This window comes from Geospiza fortis, unplaced genomic scaffold, assembly GCF_000277835.1.
Source record: "Geospiza fortis unplaced genomic scaffold, GeoFor_1.0 scaffold408, whole genome shotgun sequence".
NCBI classification, from domain to species: Eukaryota; Metazoa; Chordata; class Aves; order Passeriformes; family Thraupidae; genus Geospiza; species Geospiza fortis.
In genome coordinates, this window is record NW_005054330.1 from 233,389 (window position 1) to 249,977 (window position 16,589).

General features: G+C 43.9%; 1 protein-coding gene across 1 annotated transcript in view; it reads left to right on the top strand.

Annotated features, from left to right (window-relative positions):
• Positions 1-16,589, top strand: part of GRK3 (G protein-coupled receptor kinase 3) — a 41,757-nt gene that overhangs the window by 14,912 nt on the left and 10,256 nt on the right. Inside the window, exons 3-12 of the mRNA XM_031057400.1 lie at positions 1,098-1,199; positions 1,988-2,062; positions 2,964-3,025; positions 4,013-4,064; positions 4,679-4,770; positions 7,157-7,256; positions 13,636-13,714; positions 14,145-14,275; positions 15,028-15,122; positions 15,960-16,067. Of these exons, the coding sequence (XP_030913260.1) occupies positions 1,098-1,199; positions 1,988-2,062; positions 2,964-3,025; positions 4,013-4,064; positions 4,679-4,770; positions 7,157-7,256; positions 13,636-13,714; positions 14,145-14,275; positions 15,028-15,122; positions 15,960-16,067 (896 nt within the window). The remainder of the gene's footprint in view (positions 1-1,097; positions 1,200-1,987; positions 2,063-2,963; positions 3,026-4,012; positions 4,065-4,678; positions 4,771-7,156; positions 7,257-13,635; positions 13,715-14,144; positions 14,276-15,027; positions 15,123-15,959; positions 16,068-16,589) is intronic.

Consider the following 16,589-nt stretch of genomic DNA (forward strand, 5'->3'; position numbering starts at 1 on the left):
CCGACTGAGGAATTGGGTCCTTTAACAACCAAACATTGAGGGATAGGAGATTGTGCTCAAATAAGACAATCAGATATCCATCAGGCTTCCTCCTGTACTGCTAATTATTTTGTGTCATTGCATTAATTAAAAGTGTTTCTTGGGCAAAGACATTTTGAGTCATTTTAATTATAAATTGGTATCAAGGGGGAAGCAGCACAGATGGCAGATTGGGGTGGGACTGGTGCCTTATCATGTCAGCAAACACCAGCAGTACAGCTAGAAAGATACTGACTTTAATTAATGTTCCACCTCCAGAGGTAGGTTGGTCCCAGTTTGTCTCTTGGTAATTGGATTTGATGATCTTGGGGGTTTTTTTTCCCAACCTAAGCAATGCTGGGGTTGTGTGGCACAGAGCAGATCTGGATCCCAGGGCTTCACAGGCTGCTCCTGGAAGGTCCAGAAAGCCAGTGCTGAGTGTTTCCCCTTGCATCTTTTTTTACATTTTGTCATTTCTGGAAGAGCTCTTTCCCGAAATATGCTCCAGAGGACCCTTGGACTGGGTGAACTTTTTGTTCTGGAGCTGGTTGTCAGGTTTTGTTCTGTAAATGAACTGTCTGGGATTGCTGTTGTTTCACCTGGAACACACTGATCTCCTACAGCACACCTGAGGAAACTGGATGTATTTTGTAAAACTGCCTTTTAGCCACCTCTGGGGTTCAAATCCACAGTGTAGCTGGACTATGTGAACATTTTGAAATGTGCTTTGTATTCTTTCTTGGACATCTGTACCCGATGTGCTGTAATCAGGGAATTTTTGATTGGAACAGCCCTCTCAGCCCAGTGAGTCCCACTGTTCACTCAGCCACCACTGAGCATGTCCCCAAGTGCCACATCCTCTTAAATCCCTGCAGGAATGGGGACTCCACCAACGGAATGGGACTCCACAGTTGGAAAAATCCCAATATTAAAGGGAAATCCCAGCTGTAACTGTGCTGTCGCAGGCGATTCTTCATCAATAAAGAAAACAATAAAATAAAACTTCGGCCCAAGCCCTGTTTTGACCCAGTGAGTGAGAAATCACAAGGAAATGTGTGGTGTGTGTGCTTGTGCTGCAGATCAAGGAGTACGAGAAGCTGGACTCGGAGGAGGAGCGGCTGTCGCGGAGCCGGCAGATCTACGACACCTACATCATGAAGGAGCTGCTCTCCTGTTCCCACGTGGGTATCCTGCCCTTTCCCCCCTCTCCTGGCAGCAGAAATTTCCCTTTGAAATCCAACATCTGGGTTTGGCCAAATTCAAAATGTTGCTTTTTTTATTTTTATTTTTTTTATTGAGGTGTAAAGGTTGAGGCGTGCTGTAATTTTCATTAAACCTAGTGGCACGCAAAGGAAGTATCAGGAGATTTTTTCTGGTTTATGTTTCTTTAGACTAAATGTCTGTTTCCAAAAGGATGAAATAAATGCAGGGTGTGTACAGAGATGTGGCTAAAGTCATTGAAAAGACACATTTCCTCTAGCTGAAGTTTGGGCCCATTGATCTGTTCTTAACAGTTTCATGTGCTCTCTTTTGAAAGAAGGATTTGCAGGTGTTGTATTCTGGTGGTATCATGCTTTGGGTGGAGGGTTTAAGCTTTTCTTTTTTTTTTATTTCCCTCAAAATGCATTATTTTATTAGTAAAAAGTTTGTGTCTGCTTCTGGCTCTGGAGCTGTGCCTGTAAATGGGATTTTTCATGGATTTGTTAAAGGAGGATCATCACCCCCTTTGATTTTTACCTTGCTCCTCCTCGTCTTCCCCTCTCCTGCTTTTCTGCTTCAGAATAATCCTGTTACTGGATCTTTCTGCACATTTCACACAATATTCACTGTAATATACCTGTGGGAGGCCCTATTGATTCCCCTTGGGGTCGGTGTTTCTGTGTGGGGAAAAGAACAACAGTGCTCTGACCTGAAATGAAACTCCTGACAGTTCCAACTGTTTGAAATCTTCCTTTTTCTTTTCCAAAAGCCTTTCTCAAAACAAGCTGTAGATCATGTACAAACACATTTAGCCAAGAAACAAGTGCCAGCCAGCCTTTTCCAGGTGAGCTTTCACAGTCTGAACATTCAGCTTCTCTGACAGAAAGTGACTTTTTAAATACTCTTTAAAGAGACTGAATAAATGGGACTGGTACATATTCTGTGCTGTAAGTGGGATTGAAATGCTTTTCCAAGTCAAAATTACAATTTACTCTTGTTATCTGTAATATTTTCAAGCACATTTAGAAAAGCAAACTGTACCTTGGTGTGTGAACAGAAGAGTTTTTATAGTTGTATAATTTTGAGCCATTAAATGATTTAGAGTAAATCACTTTCCATCAGGAAGATGCTCATCCTGTCAGGGTGAACTGAGCTGCAACAGTGGAGAAATAGTCTTAATCCATCATGGGGGTGTTTGTAAGCCTAAGTGTCTTTTATCTAAATCTGATGTGTTTTTATGTGCTGAAAAAATGTGGAGGTTGCCCCTTGCCTGATGTCTGTTGTGCTCCTGAGCTGTTGTGGTTGGGAATTGGTGATTGCAGTGCTGGGGGATGTCTCAGCACTACCTGGGGGGAGGTTGGGCCCTGACACAGCCAGGGCAGGGATTTCCCTGGAAAAACTCACCTGTGATTTCAAGGTGCAAGGACAGAGAGGAGAGAGGCACCACGGAGATGAGGGAGCAGCTCTGGGAAGTTTGGGTTCCACAGGGGTGACAATTTATCGGTTAAATACATTTGAGAGAAGAATTTTTTGCCCCCACACCCCTTAAGGTTTTTTAGCTGGTGAAAATATTTTGTGTTTGACTGCAGGGCACCTGCTCAGATTCCAAAAGCCAAATAAAGCTAAAATGCTTTGTTGAGGTTTTCTTGTGTGGGGCCAAGGAGAGTTCTCTGTGTTGGATGGGATTGAAAAAAGCCATTTATTGTCTGCTTAAATACTAATTGTGTTTCCTCACCCTTTTTTAGCCATATATAGAAGAAATTTGTGATAGTCTCCGAGGAAAAATATTTCAAAAATTTATGGAAAGGTATGAACCTGGGATATTACCTGAATTATCTGCCTGCTGTAGTGGGAAGCCAGGTCCTTTCAGTACTGCTGTAAATAAGGCTAAAAATGTGTATTAATGCATGATTAATCAAATTAACCCAGCTTTGTGGGATATCCTGATCAGAGTCAGGATGTGTGAGTGGAACAGCTGGAAAGCTCAGGGATTTCTCAGTCAGGGCACACAGAGATTGGAGTTTGGGCTGAGAAAAGGCAGAACTGGGGTTCTGGGGATATTCTGTGTAATAAAGAATTGAAGGCACAAGTCTGGCCCAGCAGAGCAGCTCTTTCCTGGTCCTGTGTGTGGCTCTGCAAAGCTCAGCTGCCACCCAGCAACACCCAAATCTATTTTCTAAACTGGTTTGGTGCCATTCTGTGGTAATTATAAAAATGCCTCCATAAAGCTGTTATTTTCTTACTTTGAAAATAAATACTTAATTATTCATGTAGGAATAAGCAACTATTTTATCATTTTTTCCCAATGCCTGTGGTATTGCTGATGTCTTCCCTATTTTAAGATAAAATGAGTTTTAAAATGTTCCTTGGAGTATAGGGAGGTTCATTAACATAAATCGAGCTGCCTGTGTTTTTTTTTATAATTATCTTTCTCTTGATGTAATTTAAATGTTTGTTAGTTCCAAACATAGTTGTTTAAAAATTGAAAACCGTCTTTGAATGACTGAAAACCATGCAAGAGAGCTGTGGGCACACACTGAGCACTTCCAGGGATGAGGTTATCTGCTCTCTTTCTCTCCCAAGGATGTAGAACATGGAGTGTGCTCTGCCTAGGAATTGTTTTTCTTGGTGGGGGTAAGATTACAGTTGGTGAAAGGAAGGCTGTCATTTATTAAATACCACCCCACGCCCTAGCTCAGACTAGATTTTAAATATCAGAGTCTTGACATTTCCTGTAATACTCTACACAATAGTCTCAGACAACTTTTAAACTTTTTTTTTTTCTCTTTTGCAGTGACAAGTTTACTAGATTTTGTCAATGGAAAAATGTAGAGCTAAATATTCATGTAAGTACTCACAAGTATATTTATCTTGTCAGAGGCTGATACAGGAAAGAGAATGTTCAGTTTTGAATCCTGCTCTGCAAAGGCCTCATTAAGGAGGGTGGTGGATGTCACTGCTCTGCTATTCTTAGGCACAGCCCTGATGATTCCTGTCTGGACATCCCCTCTGCCTTCCTCAGCTAATGGAATTTTGATTTTTTTAATGGCTGAAAGAGCTGAAGTGCCAGAATTTCTGCTCTTTACCAGCCCCAATCCCTGTCCACCTCCCTTTCCCTCTCCAGTCTGTGATCCCAGCACCCTGTGAGCCCCTTCCCTTGGCCTCAGCTTTTGTCCCTCTGCACTTCTGTGTGACAAGTTGAGCTGCAAAAATAGCCCTGAGACTGGCAGATTTTGGGAACAGCAGCCTCTTGGTGCTACTTCACACTGTAGTGCTTCCAAGTACATGGAAATATCAACAATAAGGGGCTCCTTTTCCAACACAGTAAATGCTGTTGAATTACAGTTGAGGATCTCAACACATTCATGGATCATTTAGATGTTTTCACAGTAGGTTTTTTTTTTTTTTAATGCTGGAAAAATGAAGGTTTTGTTTTTGTTGTTTCTGTTTCCATTTGCAGCTGACCATGAATGATTTTAGTGTACATAGAATAATAGGAAGAGGGGGATTTGGTGAAGTGTATGGCTGCAGAAAAGCAGACACTGGAAAAATGTGAGTATCACCCACTCTGTGGCAGAGGTGATTGTAAACTCTGGACTAGTGAGGAAATCCTTCCAATCATTTCTTAGGAAATCACTGGGAAGCAGCATCACATTGCTGTGAAGTTCTTTGTGATGAAGTTTTACCCCCACAATTGTGATTCCTGGCTCACTGCAGGCTCAGTGGATCCTGTTCCATGCCATGCAGGGGCTCAGTGTCACACAGCTCCTGGGCACATGGAAATGTCCTGTCAAAACCAGTGCAAGATGTGGATGTGTTAAAATCAGCACAGATGCAAATGTCTTAAAATCAGCACAGATGCAGATGTGTTACAATCAGCAGCAATTCCCTGGATCAGAGGATATTTCTGTGGAACCCATGGTGGCTGCTCAGGTGTCACCTGCTCCAGGTGGAGCTGCAGGAATCTGTCCCCAAATCTGGGCAGTCAGGGCTGTGCCAGAGCCATTCCCATTGGGGAATTCCATCAGTGCCTGCCCCATGTGTGGTGAAAGCAGAGATCCCTGCTGCTGTTTGGAAGGGGATATCCCACTGCTGGACTTGTGCTTCCCAGAACTCTCAGTGGGAGCTCCAGGGTCAGCCCTGGGTGGTTTTTATTCCTTTTCCATTCACACACCTCCCCTGATCATCAGATTTCCATTTCTAGGCACCATTGTCCCATTGTGTTTTGATGTGAACATCTGGGCATGGATTTAACCAGTGGTTCTCAACATTTTGAATGTTTCTTTATTTACACCCCAGCCTTTCATCTTGGCTTTTCTCCTACAATTTTAGTCCACAGCCCATCCTTAAACATTTCCCTTGCAAGTGAGCAGGGCATGTGTGAGGTGCCCTGTGTCTGGCTCCTCTGGCATTTATGTGTGCCTGACATCCTTGATAATAATAAACTTCTGACTCTTAACAAGTGGAAGACATCTTAATGTTGCTATTATTATATTCAGTATTTCTGCAGTGACTTCAAGTATTTATATTAATGCTCTTACTAACAACGCTGGCTTTATTCTTGCTTTGGTACTTTTTGTCCATGTACAGTTCATTCAGTTGTCTGTGTACAAAAATAAACATTTTATTTAGCTTGAGGCATGCTCAGCCAGCAATTCTCAGAGTCCCAGCCATCTCCATGTCTGAGTGTCTGAGTAGGGCTCTGGCAGGAGGTGGATAAACCCTTGGGAAGTGAGAAGGACAGGAAAAGTGAAGCAAAGGACAGGTTTTATTAGATATAAATACAGCAAAGGGAAGCAAAATGTGGGAAAATCAACCTTCTTTTTCAAATTTGAAGCAAAAACTTAAGACGAGGTTGATCTTCTGGGTAGAGGTTTGGTTTAATTCTTTCTTGATCCAAACCTGTGTGCCCATCCCTAACCCAGCTCCCATCCCCTCCAGGCTGCCTCTGCTGCACTTAGAGCTGCAGACTTAATTTGGGACAGGTTCCCTGAGAAGCTGTGGCTGCCCCATCCCTGGAAGTGCCCAAGGCCAGGTTGGATGGGGCTTGGAGCAGCCTGGGACAGCAGCGAACACATGAATATGTTCCCAGTCTGCAAATTTAAAATTCACCCTCACTCCCCCACTCCCAACAACACTGATGTCAGGAATGACGTGGCTGTTTTTGGGAACTGGAGCTCCCAAAAGCTGAAGCCCTGGGGCTGGATGGGGATGGGCATTGAAACACTGCTGTAATGTGGTAATTTCCTAAAAAATATCCATGACTATCCATGTCTAGGAGTCTTCTGTGGAGGAGCACACATGTCCTTCTCACTGATATCTATTAATGAACTCACCAACAGCTTGGAAAAATACCCAGCCTGGATCATATCCTCCTGTGGTTGGTGGTTGTTAGGGTAACATCCTTTGTGAGCAAAATTTTATTAATTTGTGTAGCACAGATGGTAGAAGACTAAAAAAGCTTTCTTGTGTGTATCTGACTTTTTCTGAGTAGAAAGAAAATTAAGGAGGAAAAAAAACCCAAAAAAACTCAGCGTGTGTTCAAGATATTGCTTTCCTGATAGAGTTGAAACTGTTGGAATTAAATGGTACCATAACAGAGTTTTTGTTATTTAATTCCTAAGGCAGATCCTTGCTTGTAGGTATGAGAAAATGAATATATGTTGTGTAATTCCTATCTCACTGTGATGGTTTGGACATGGAATTATTTGTAAAGCACATTTCTCTGTCAGGAGGCTTCTGCTGGAAATGTGTTAATTCTGGGAGATTTTGGAGGTTTTTAGTTTTAGTGAAATTATGTTTTTTTTAGTCCTGGGGTTAAGTCTTTCAAGAGCTTGCTTACAGCATCCTGTGAATGTGCATGGCCTGGCTGCCAGTGAAGAGTCCTGGCAGAGGAGATTTTTGGTGCTTTTTCTGAATGTTTATTTTTTCTTTTCAGGTATGCAATGAAATGTTTAGATAAGAAGAGAATCAAGATGAAGCAAGGAGAAACATTAGCCTTAAATGAAAGAATTATGCTGTCTCTTGTCAGTACAGGAGTAAGTATCACCATGTTATTCCTTCTTCCTTCCATATAATGTAAAAGCTGTTACATATAATGCATATTCCATCAATTCCCTTGTGTGACATGCAAGAATTAACCCCCACTGGAGCCTCCCCCTGATTCTTGCAATGTGTCTGAAATGAGAAGGGAAAACCAAACGTGCTTCATCAGTTTGGGTCCTACAGAATGAGCATCTTTGCTGCAGAGGCTTGAGGGGGTGCCCATTTCTGAGGTAATTCATCCTCCCACTTTCCTGACGTTTTAAGTATCCTTTTTAAAGTATTTTTCTTTGAAACTTTTCCAAAACACGATTCTGTCTTGTAAAAACGATTCCTTTTATTTGTAGAGTTAGAGAGTACTTTGGTGGGATCTAAAGTGTTCCTGCACACAAAACTCCAGTTCATCTTCCCTTTCCTGTTACTCTGATATCCATTTTTTTTTTTTGTTTTCTGTGTACTGTAGCTGAGTCAAGGTGTATTCCAAGCCATCTGTTCTATTTATAAATTGGATTAAAATGAGATGAATTAAAATCTAAAGTTGAAACCATCACTGGTGTGTGCAAAAAGCCAGCACCTACCTGGGGTTGGCTCCCTGGGGTCACTGGCTGGTGGCTGAGGTGTGTTGGGCTCAGAGAATTCCAGGCAGGATGGGAGGTGGCTCTGCCCTCCCTGCAGTGACACCGTGGTTGCCATGGCTACGGGTGATGCTGGCAGGAAGGTTCACTTCCCTCACCTTGTGGTGCATGAATTAAACACTGAGTGTGGGAGCACAGCCCCTGTGCCCACAGATATGGGGGGTGTGACCGTGTTCACGGGGGTCTTGGGATGAGGGAAGAGATGAGAATGTTGACTTCATGTTTCAGAAGGCTTGATTTATTATTTTATGATAAATATTATATTAAAACTATACTAAAAGAATAGAAGAAAGGATTTCATCAGAAGGCTGGGTAAGAATAGAATAAGAAAGAATGATAACAAAGCCTCCTGTCTTGGACTCTCTGTCCGAGCCAGCTGGACTGTGATTGGCCATTAATTAGAAACAACCACATGAGACCAATCACAGATGCACCTGTTGCATTCCAAAGCAGCAGATAACCATTGTTTGCATTTTGTTCCTGAGGCCTCTCAGCTTCTCAGGAGGAAAAATCCTAAGGAAAGGATTTTTCATAAGAGATGTCTGTGACAGGAGGGATGAGGATGAGGAGGAATTGAGTGTGGTTTTGTACCAGAGCTGTGCAAAGAGCAGCATTCCCTGCATGGCACAGAGCCAACTTTGTTCTGAGGCACCAGGGCTGTGTCCCCAGAGATCAGGGGATCTTCTGTGTGGGACTGACCTTGAAGATGTCATTGTCCCCACACTGCCATGGCCACCACTAAGCCAAGGAGAGCTTCCAGTGCCTAAAGGGGCTCCAGGAGAGCTGGAAAGAGACTTGGGACAAGGGAGATTGGCTTCCCACTGCCAGAGAACAGGGTTAGATGGGATATTAGGAAGGAATTATTCCCAGTGAGGGTGGAATTATTCCCAGGGTGCCCAGAGAAGCTGTGGCTGCCCCATCCCTGGAAGTGTCCAGGGCTGGACAGGGCTTGGAGCACCCTGGGACAGTGGAAGGTGTCTCTGCCTTGCAGGGGTGGAACTGGATGAATTTGAAGGTCTCTTCCAACCCAAACCATTCTGGGATCTGTGATTCATCCCTTTTTGATGCTTTTTGATCAAGTTACCTGTTTTCACCAGAGATAAGTTGTAGTTTGTCCACGTGTGTCAGGATTCCTGAAAACCAGTGGGGAGTGGGTCTGTAGTAGGGACTAGGCAAGAAATCGAGGCAAATGAGTAATAATTGTCCCATTAACTTTAATTTGTGATTCTGTGGCTGCAGCACTGAATGTGAATTAGGATGTCTAGAGATTCCAAGAGAAAATAGATCAGGAGCTGCTGGTGGAGGCATTTTGTCACAGGCCAGCACACAGTGAGGCTTTAAGCAGGGGCAGCAGCAGGAGGAAGCATTTGTTTCTTTTGTAAAGGATTATCAGCTCGTTAGAGTGACATTTCTTCCAGATTCTCAGAAATCTGAAGGACTTTGAAGAGAGGTTTTGTACAAAGTGCTGCTCATTCAGGTCAGGTACACCTGGGCAGGAGAGGCTTGGAATATGCAGAATGAGATAGGTTTGAAGGTGGTGGAATAAGAGAATTCCTTCAGTCCCTGAACAGAAGCTGGGAGGCTGCAGTGGCTCATGGTGTGCCCAGGGACAGTTCTGCACTGCCCAGAGCAGAGTGGAACTGGGAAATCCATCACAGCACAATTAGTCATTTAACTGGGAATCCAGATGTCTCTGCAAAATGCATAATAACAGCTGTGCAGCTGACACAGCTGGTTGTGTAATCAGTTCTGTTCATCCACCTCAAGCTCTGGCATTCCCCCCAGCACCCCTGGAGCAGGGAGCTCCCAGGCTGGAGTCGGTCATGGCTGTGTGGTGACAGCAGCTTTCCATTTCCAGTGGCTTCAGGAGTACAACAGGCACCTCTGCAGAGCATCTGGAGCCTCTTGGATGGCCCTGGTGGCACCAAACTGGGCTCTGCAGGGCTCAGTGTCCCTTGGTGCCTTTGCTGTGTCACTGTGGTGTAACGGGGACAAACTGTCACTGAGCTTTGGGTTTCCTCTTCTGCAAGACACAGGCCTCATCTTCCCCTCCCACAGAGCCCTTCAGGCTGGAAAGGCATTGTGAAATCCTTGGAAGGTCACAGAGCAGGGAAAAGATTTTACTTTCTGTTAAAAAGAAAAAGATACTTCATTTCTGTAGTAGCCAGTATTTGCCTGATTTTTGCTGAAAAACTGGAACATGGAAGTCACCAAGGTGGTGATGGACCCCGTGAAACCAGCCAGTGCCAAGGTGCTGGTGGAAGGAATGATAATTCCATTAATCTTTTCCTGAGGGTAGGAGGGGATCATTCCATCTGTGTTGCAAGCCTGGGGCTGTGCAGGGCTGTGCCTCCTCTCTGTTGTGGCTCCCAGCTTTTTTCCTTCTAAAAAAGCCTCAGCAGTTCAGCTGCCTTACCCAGATCTTCTCGAGATGATTTTACTGATGGCTGCATTCAAGATTTCCTCCAAGATATGTTAAATATAATCCCAGAATATCCTCAGTTGGAGGGCCCAGCTCAGGATGCCCCAGGAGATCAATAATTGATTTTTTTTGGAGCAGAACAGGTACTTGGTTGGTGTTTATGTGCTTCAAGCAGTGACACATCTTTGGTGACATGTCAGGACAGAGCTGCCCTCCAGTTAAACTGGGACACAGCTGCTGTGTGCTCTGCACACCTTTGTCCCCTGTTTGCTGTCACTTTGTGCCCCAAAGCTCAGTGCTTGGCTTTTAGAAGAGTTTTGGGAAGAGTTAAACCCAAAGGTTTCCTCCTAGAGCACTTTTCAGTGTGCTAATGTCTTTAAAATATCACATTTCTACTTTTTTTTAATGACTACTCCAATATTTTTTTCCTTCCACATGATTTATTGCCACAGCTTTGACTTCAGCAGTTCTCTGGATTCAATCCAAGATTGTTTGGATGTAAGGAACTCTTTCCAAACTGGTCTTAATTCACACATTAATGTCATAATGTTGCTTATTTTCATCAGAGCAGAAAGTTGACTGCCATGAAGAATTGCTCTCCTGGGAAATTGGTTTTATTGCTTTATGTGTCCTTTAAAAAATAATTGTAGGGTGGTTTTTTTTTTATTCTTATGCTGTAGAATACTCCTTTGCTGGGATTTTTGTGTCAGGAAAATACTGCAGTACAGTTTTTCTCTCTGTTAAGCAAGGAGAGGGTAGTGATGAAATTAGGAATGCTTGCACAAAAAAAATGAGTTATGCATCACATTTACACTTCCAGATAACTTCTATTTTTAAAATCCATAAAAATATAAGCAAGCTATGTTCTGGTGTAGAAAAACCTTTTTATTTGTCTATGTGTGGTGTTTAAATTCTACCACTAAATCCTTCTGGGTAATTAGATTGCTCTGAAATTTTAGGAGCCCTGCTTGGGGACCCTTCTGAATTATCCAGTCGATGCAGGAAATTAAGTTAATAATTCTGCTAAAGCTGCTGTTGTGAAGTTAAGTGGCAGCTACAATAATCCCCAACACAGAGCTCATAACCAAAGGTGGTATCTTGTGTTAGACACCACATCAGGCTCCTTAGTTTTAGGAAAAAAATTTTACAGATGTTTAAAATTTGCATTTTATATTTAGGAATTTGGCTTTTTTCCTGGATGCTGTGCAGGTGTTTCACATCCATCCCTCCTCTCTGCAAGGGAGCAAAACACAAAGTGCAGTTGGGTTGGAGAGGGGCAGGATATACCCTGGTGTGGCATTCACATTTTCTGAAAAATCCCTTTGCCCAGGAATTTTCTCCTGTGAAGCTGAAAAGCCTCAGAGAAAAGGGAAACAATTCTTATCTCATTTGATTCTTCTATGTTTTACTTGTCTGGAAAGTGTTTGGAGGTTGTTTACCAACAGGTGATTGTTTCTTTAGTTTCTGATGTGAGTTGTTTTCACTCTTTGGCCAATCAGTGCCAAACTGTGTTGGGGTTCTGGAAAGAGTCAAGAGTTTTTCATGATTATCTTTTTTTATCCTTCTGTAAGTATCTTTTCTGTATTCTTTAGTATAGTATAGTTTAACATTCTTTAATATAATATAGTATCATAAAATAATAAATTAGCCTTCTGAACACATGGAGTCAGATTCATCATTCCTTCCTTCATCAGGACACCCTGCAAATAGAATAGCCTGGCACTGTGGGGATCCCTGAAATATAAATTATATATGTAAAGATACATAAATAATACATATATATATATATATTAAAATCTTTATAAGATTTATAAATTTATAAAGATTTAGAAATATAAAGCAACCTTTCTATCTAAACCCCATGGAAGGAAGGGGGGGGCTCTGAAGTGTCCCTGTCCCTCCCTTTCCTCTCTGCCCAAGGCCACTGTGTTTTGCTGTTTCTAAATTGGGAAGGGAGCAAGTTCCTGTCAGAGATTCCCAGAGCTTTCCCTGCTCCATCCTGCAGCTCCAGGCACGTTGTTGGAGTCACGTGAGGCTCTGCCTCCTGCAGGGTGTCCTGGGCTGCTCTGCCTTTGGGATCTGATGTGGGATGGGGCAGCCCAGCCCAGGATTCCCAAAGGGATCACTGCAGACCCACCAAACAGCCCTGGTTTTGTACCACGAGGTGTCCCTGCCCATGGCAGGGGCTTGGGATGAGATGAGCTTTAAGGTCCCTCCCAACCCAAAGCATTCCATGGTTCCATCCCATATGGCTTTGGAGAAGAAGTTTAGGAGGTGACAGCCATTCCTGGTCATTAGCCAAGAGCCTTCTGGCTATTATCAGCAATAATATGGCCAGAGCAGGTCCATTCTTCATGGAAAGGGTTCTCCAGCCCTGGCACAGCTGCCCAGGGCAGTGGTGGAGTCACAGCCCAGGGAGGATTTAACCGATGTGTGCATGTGGTGTTGTAAATGCAGGTCCACCAATGAGGGGAGAGAATGATGCATCTGACTCCATGTTCTCAGAAGGCTGATTTATTACTTTATTATACTATATCATATTAAAGAATACTATACTATACTAAAGAATACAGAAAGGATACTTACAGAATGCTAAAAAGTTAATAACGAAAAACTTGTGACTCTGGAAAGAGTCCCAACAAAACAACTCACAGCAGAATCCAATGAAACAATCACCTGTGGGTAAACAATCTCCAAACACATTCCACATGAGCGCACCACAGGAGAAGCAAATGAGATAAGAATTGTTTTCCTTTTCTCTGAGGCCTCTCTTGCTGCCTTTCAGCTTCCCAGGAGAAAAACCCTGGGCAAAGGAATTTTTTCAGAGAACGTGAATGCCACAGATGTGGCACTTGGGGATGCAGGTTAGTGGTGGCCTTGGCTGAATCCCTCAATCTCAGAGAGGTTTTCCAACCTCAGCAATTCCATAATTCTGAGTGAGCCCTTGTATCCAGCACAGGCCTGGTGCAGAGGAGGGTCTGCCAGCTGCTGCCATGGGGTTTGGAATGTGTGCCATGGAGGTACCAGCACGTGAGCAGACCTTGGGAACAAAGATGTGTTTTTCCAGTGGAATTTTTTATGGCTGCTTGTCTTTAATGGGGTGGATTGAGGTTCAGGTGCATCAGGGGCCAAACACCTTCACTGTCTCCTGAGCAGGGCCCTCACAGGGGAACAGGGATTAACAATGAAGCTGAATTTCAGGAGAGAACTTGGGAATGCTGGCAAATAGCACAGGAAAAATACCAGCTGTATTTTTAGCTTCCCTAAGTCACACTTTGCTTTTTGCCCAAGGTGAACCTCTTTGCTCTTGCCTTGCAGGACTGTCCTTTTATAGTCTGTATGACCTATGCCTTCCACACCCCTGACAAGCTCTGCTTCATTCTGGACCTCATGAATGGTAAGCAAGGCTTGTTCACATGATGATGATGATGATGATGATGATGATGCTACAGAAATTTTGGCAGGAGGATTGCTGAGATGGTTGGTCCCTCAAGCCTGGGCTGCTCTATGAGCTGATTTATTCTGCTCTCCACAAACCAGTGTGTGGTACAGCCTTTGCTTATGTGGAAATCCTCTGCTGGGTTAGTCACTGAATGCAAATGTTTATGAAATAAATGCGTTTTAAAATGGAGTTTCAGACTGATCAAATCTCTGTATGAACTTTCTCAGCCGTTTTGTCACCACACAGATTTGCAGAGGGTGGGGCTGTGTGATCTCCAGGTAATAAGAACCTACAAAAGCTGAGCTGTTCCCCCACAGTGTCACCCTGTCTGCCTGCAGGGTAAGATTTTACTGTGCACTTAATTACATCTCAATTCTCATTTCAGGAGGAGATTTGCACTACCACCTCTCCCAGCATGGAGTGTTTTCTGAAAAAGAGATGAGGTTTTATGCTACTGAAATCATCCTGGGCTTAGAGCACATGCACAATCGCTTCGTGGTGTACAGAGACCTGAAGGTAATGCTTGGTGGGTGCCTAAATCCACACAGCCCCTCAGAAAACTTCTATGGATTACCCTTCCTGAAACCTGTCCTTGGCAGGATTATTTCTTTATCTGCCTGATTTTTGTACTGAGTTTTCAAAGTCCTTCTAATCTGTGCCATTATCCAGTTTAACCAGCCTGGGAGAGGCTTCCTGGGGGTCACAGTAAATCCTGTGAGGTGTTACTGATCTCCCTGATGGGAATGATTTAGAGGATATATTGTATTTCTGGGAGCCCTGGAAGAGACCTTTGTGTGTGTGATGGGGGGCAACAGCAGGAGAGGGGCTGGGGACTTTCACTGACATTTGGGAAATCAAGGACAGGTCCCAGAGAAGAGTCCCTGGACCAAGTGACAGCACAAGGGGCTGAAAATCTGCCCAGAGACTGAGAATAAAAGGTCTAAGAGCCACACACAGCCCCTGCTGTGAAGAAACCAAAACCAACTTGAGGCCAGAATGGATTATTCGTTTATTACCTGCTTTGTGTTCAAACCTTGCCTGGTTATTCCCTCCTGTTATTCAGTATTTCATAACCTGTGGAGTTGATGGTAGTGCTCTGTGAGAAGGTGGATTTTTATCTAGGAAGTGCCTGGTATATATTGATGTTAAATGAAAGAAGGCAATTACCAATTACCAGGGAGTATTGATGTTTGAGTTGCTGTGCTCTGAGAGTTTGCAGTTGTCAGCTGGGGAATACCAAGCACTCACCTCCTTCTCTTGGTTTCCAGCCTGCAAATATCCTGCTGGATGAACATGGGCACGTGAGGATATCAGACCTTGGGCTGGCTTGTGACTTTTCCAAAAAGAAGCCACATGCCAGTGTGTAAGTATTCTGTCTGGGAGCTCTGCTGCACACACAGGTAGTGCTAAATCCATCCTGAATTTGTCTTTATAACTTAACTTTGCCTGAAGGGGAGGGATGACACTTGTGTGGCCCAGGCTTGCTGAGCTGGTGGCTCTAATGAGGTTTTTTGGGCTCCTGTCCCTGTTTTCCTGCACAGTTGTAGCAGCTGATGTGTAGGCATGGCTGGGAGATGACACATTATTTCAGGATGATTCACTGCTCAGAGAAGAACCTGACTGAGTTAAAGTACCAGATTGCTTTAATTGTCCCAACCTGGTAATTAAATATTCCCAAACCGACTAAAATCTTGGATTTATTATGTCTTTCTCTTTCTGGATCTTCATGGAACTGGAGGCAAGCTTTGTTCCTTTTTGCCTCTCACCATCAGGATTTAACTGGGATCTGAATTCCTGGAGCTGGGTGTGGATTCACATCTTACCTGGCACGTTTCATTCTTAGCTCCTCAATTGACCTGATTTAGTCTTGGAATTTATGCAAAAAGGGAAACTCCAGCCTGTCACACCTTAAGAGATTTGCAAATCAGTAGCTTCTTGAAAAAAGTCCATATGTTTTGAACATGTTAAGGGTGAAAGCAATACCTGGTGGCTGCCTCTTGTGGTGCCCAGGGGTGACTTCAGGAGTGTCCTGTGCTCACACAGATGACACAAAAAAACCCATTGGAAGCAAAACAAAATTGTCAAAATGAATTCTTTCCAAACCGGGCTGTCTTATTGAGAGAATACTGATTTTTAATGATTTTTTTCCCCAGTGATAATGTTGGGTGTAATGAGTGCTTTGTGCTGTTGTGCTCTGCAGAGGAACCCACGGGTACATGGCCCCCGAGGTGCTGCAGAAGGGCACAGCCTACGACAGCAGTGCTGACTGGTTCTCCCTGGGCTGCATGCTCTTCAAGCTGCTGAGGGGGTGAGTGGGGCTCCTGCCTTGCCTCTGGGAGCCTGGGGGCCTCTGTGGGTGTCCCTTGGAATAGCAGGACGTGGTGTGTCACAGGTTGGCTGAAGGGATCCCTCAGTGCTGCCCCATGTGTGACAAACCAGGCTTTTTCTTCCAAACCAAACCCAAGCCAAGCATCCTGTAGTAGGTACAGGTGTGGGAAATGAGGAAGCCACTTCTGTCTGCTCTTTGAAGTGCTGCAGACAGCAGTTTGCTCCTCTCTGGCAGTGTTTTAAATGTGTTGCTCCTTGGAGTGCTCTAAGCAGCCCTGTTAAATCGTGGGCTTTGTGTTGAGACCTGGTGTTGTGGAGAAGCTCTTGGCTGCACTGGTTCCTTTTTGGGTGTTACTCAGCCTTCCCTCCTGCAGGGTTTGGGCCAGGTACAAGGTGTGGATCCTTCCATTTGCTGAATCTGGCCTGTTACCTTACCAGTGTCCAAAGGTACACGATAATTACAGCTTTGTCAGCTCATTAAACTTAGAATAGATTAATGCCA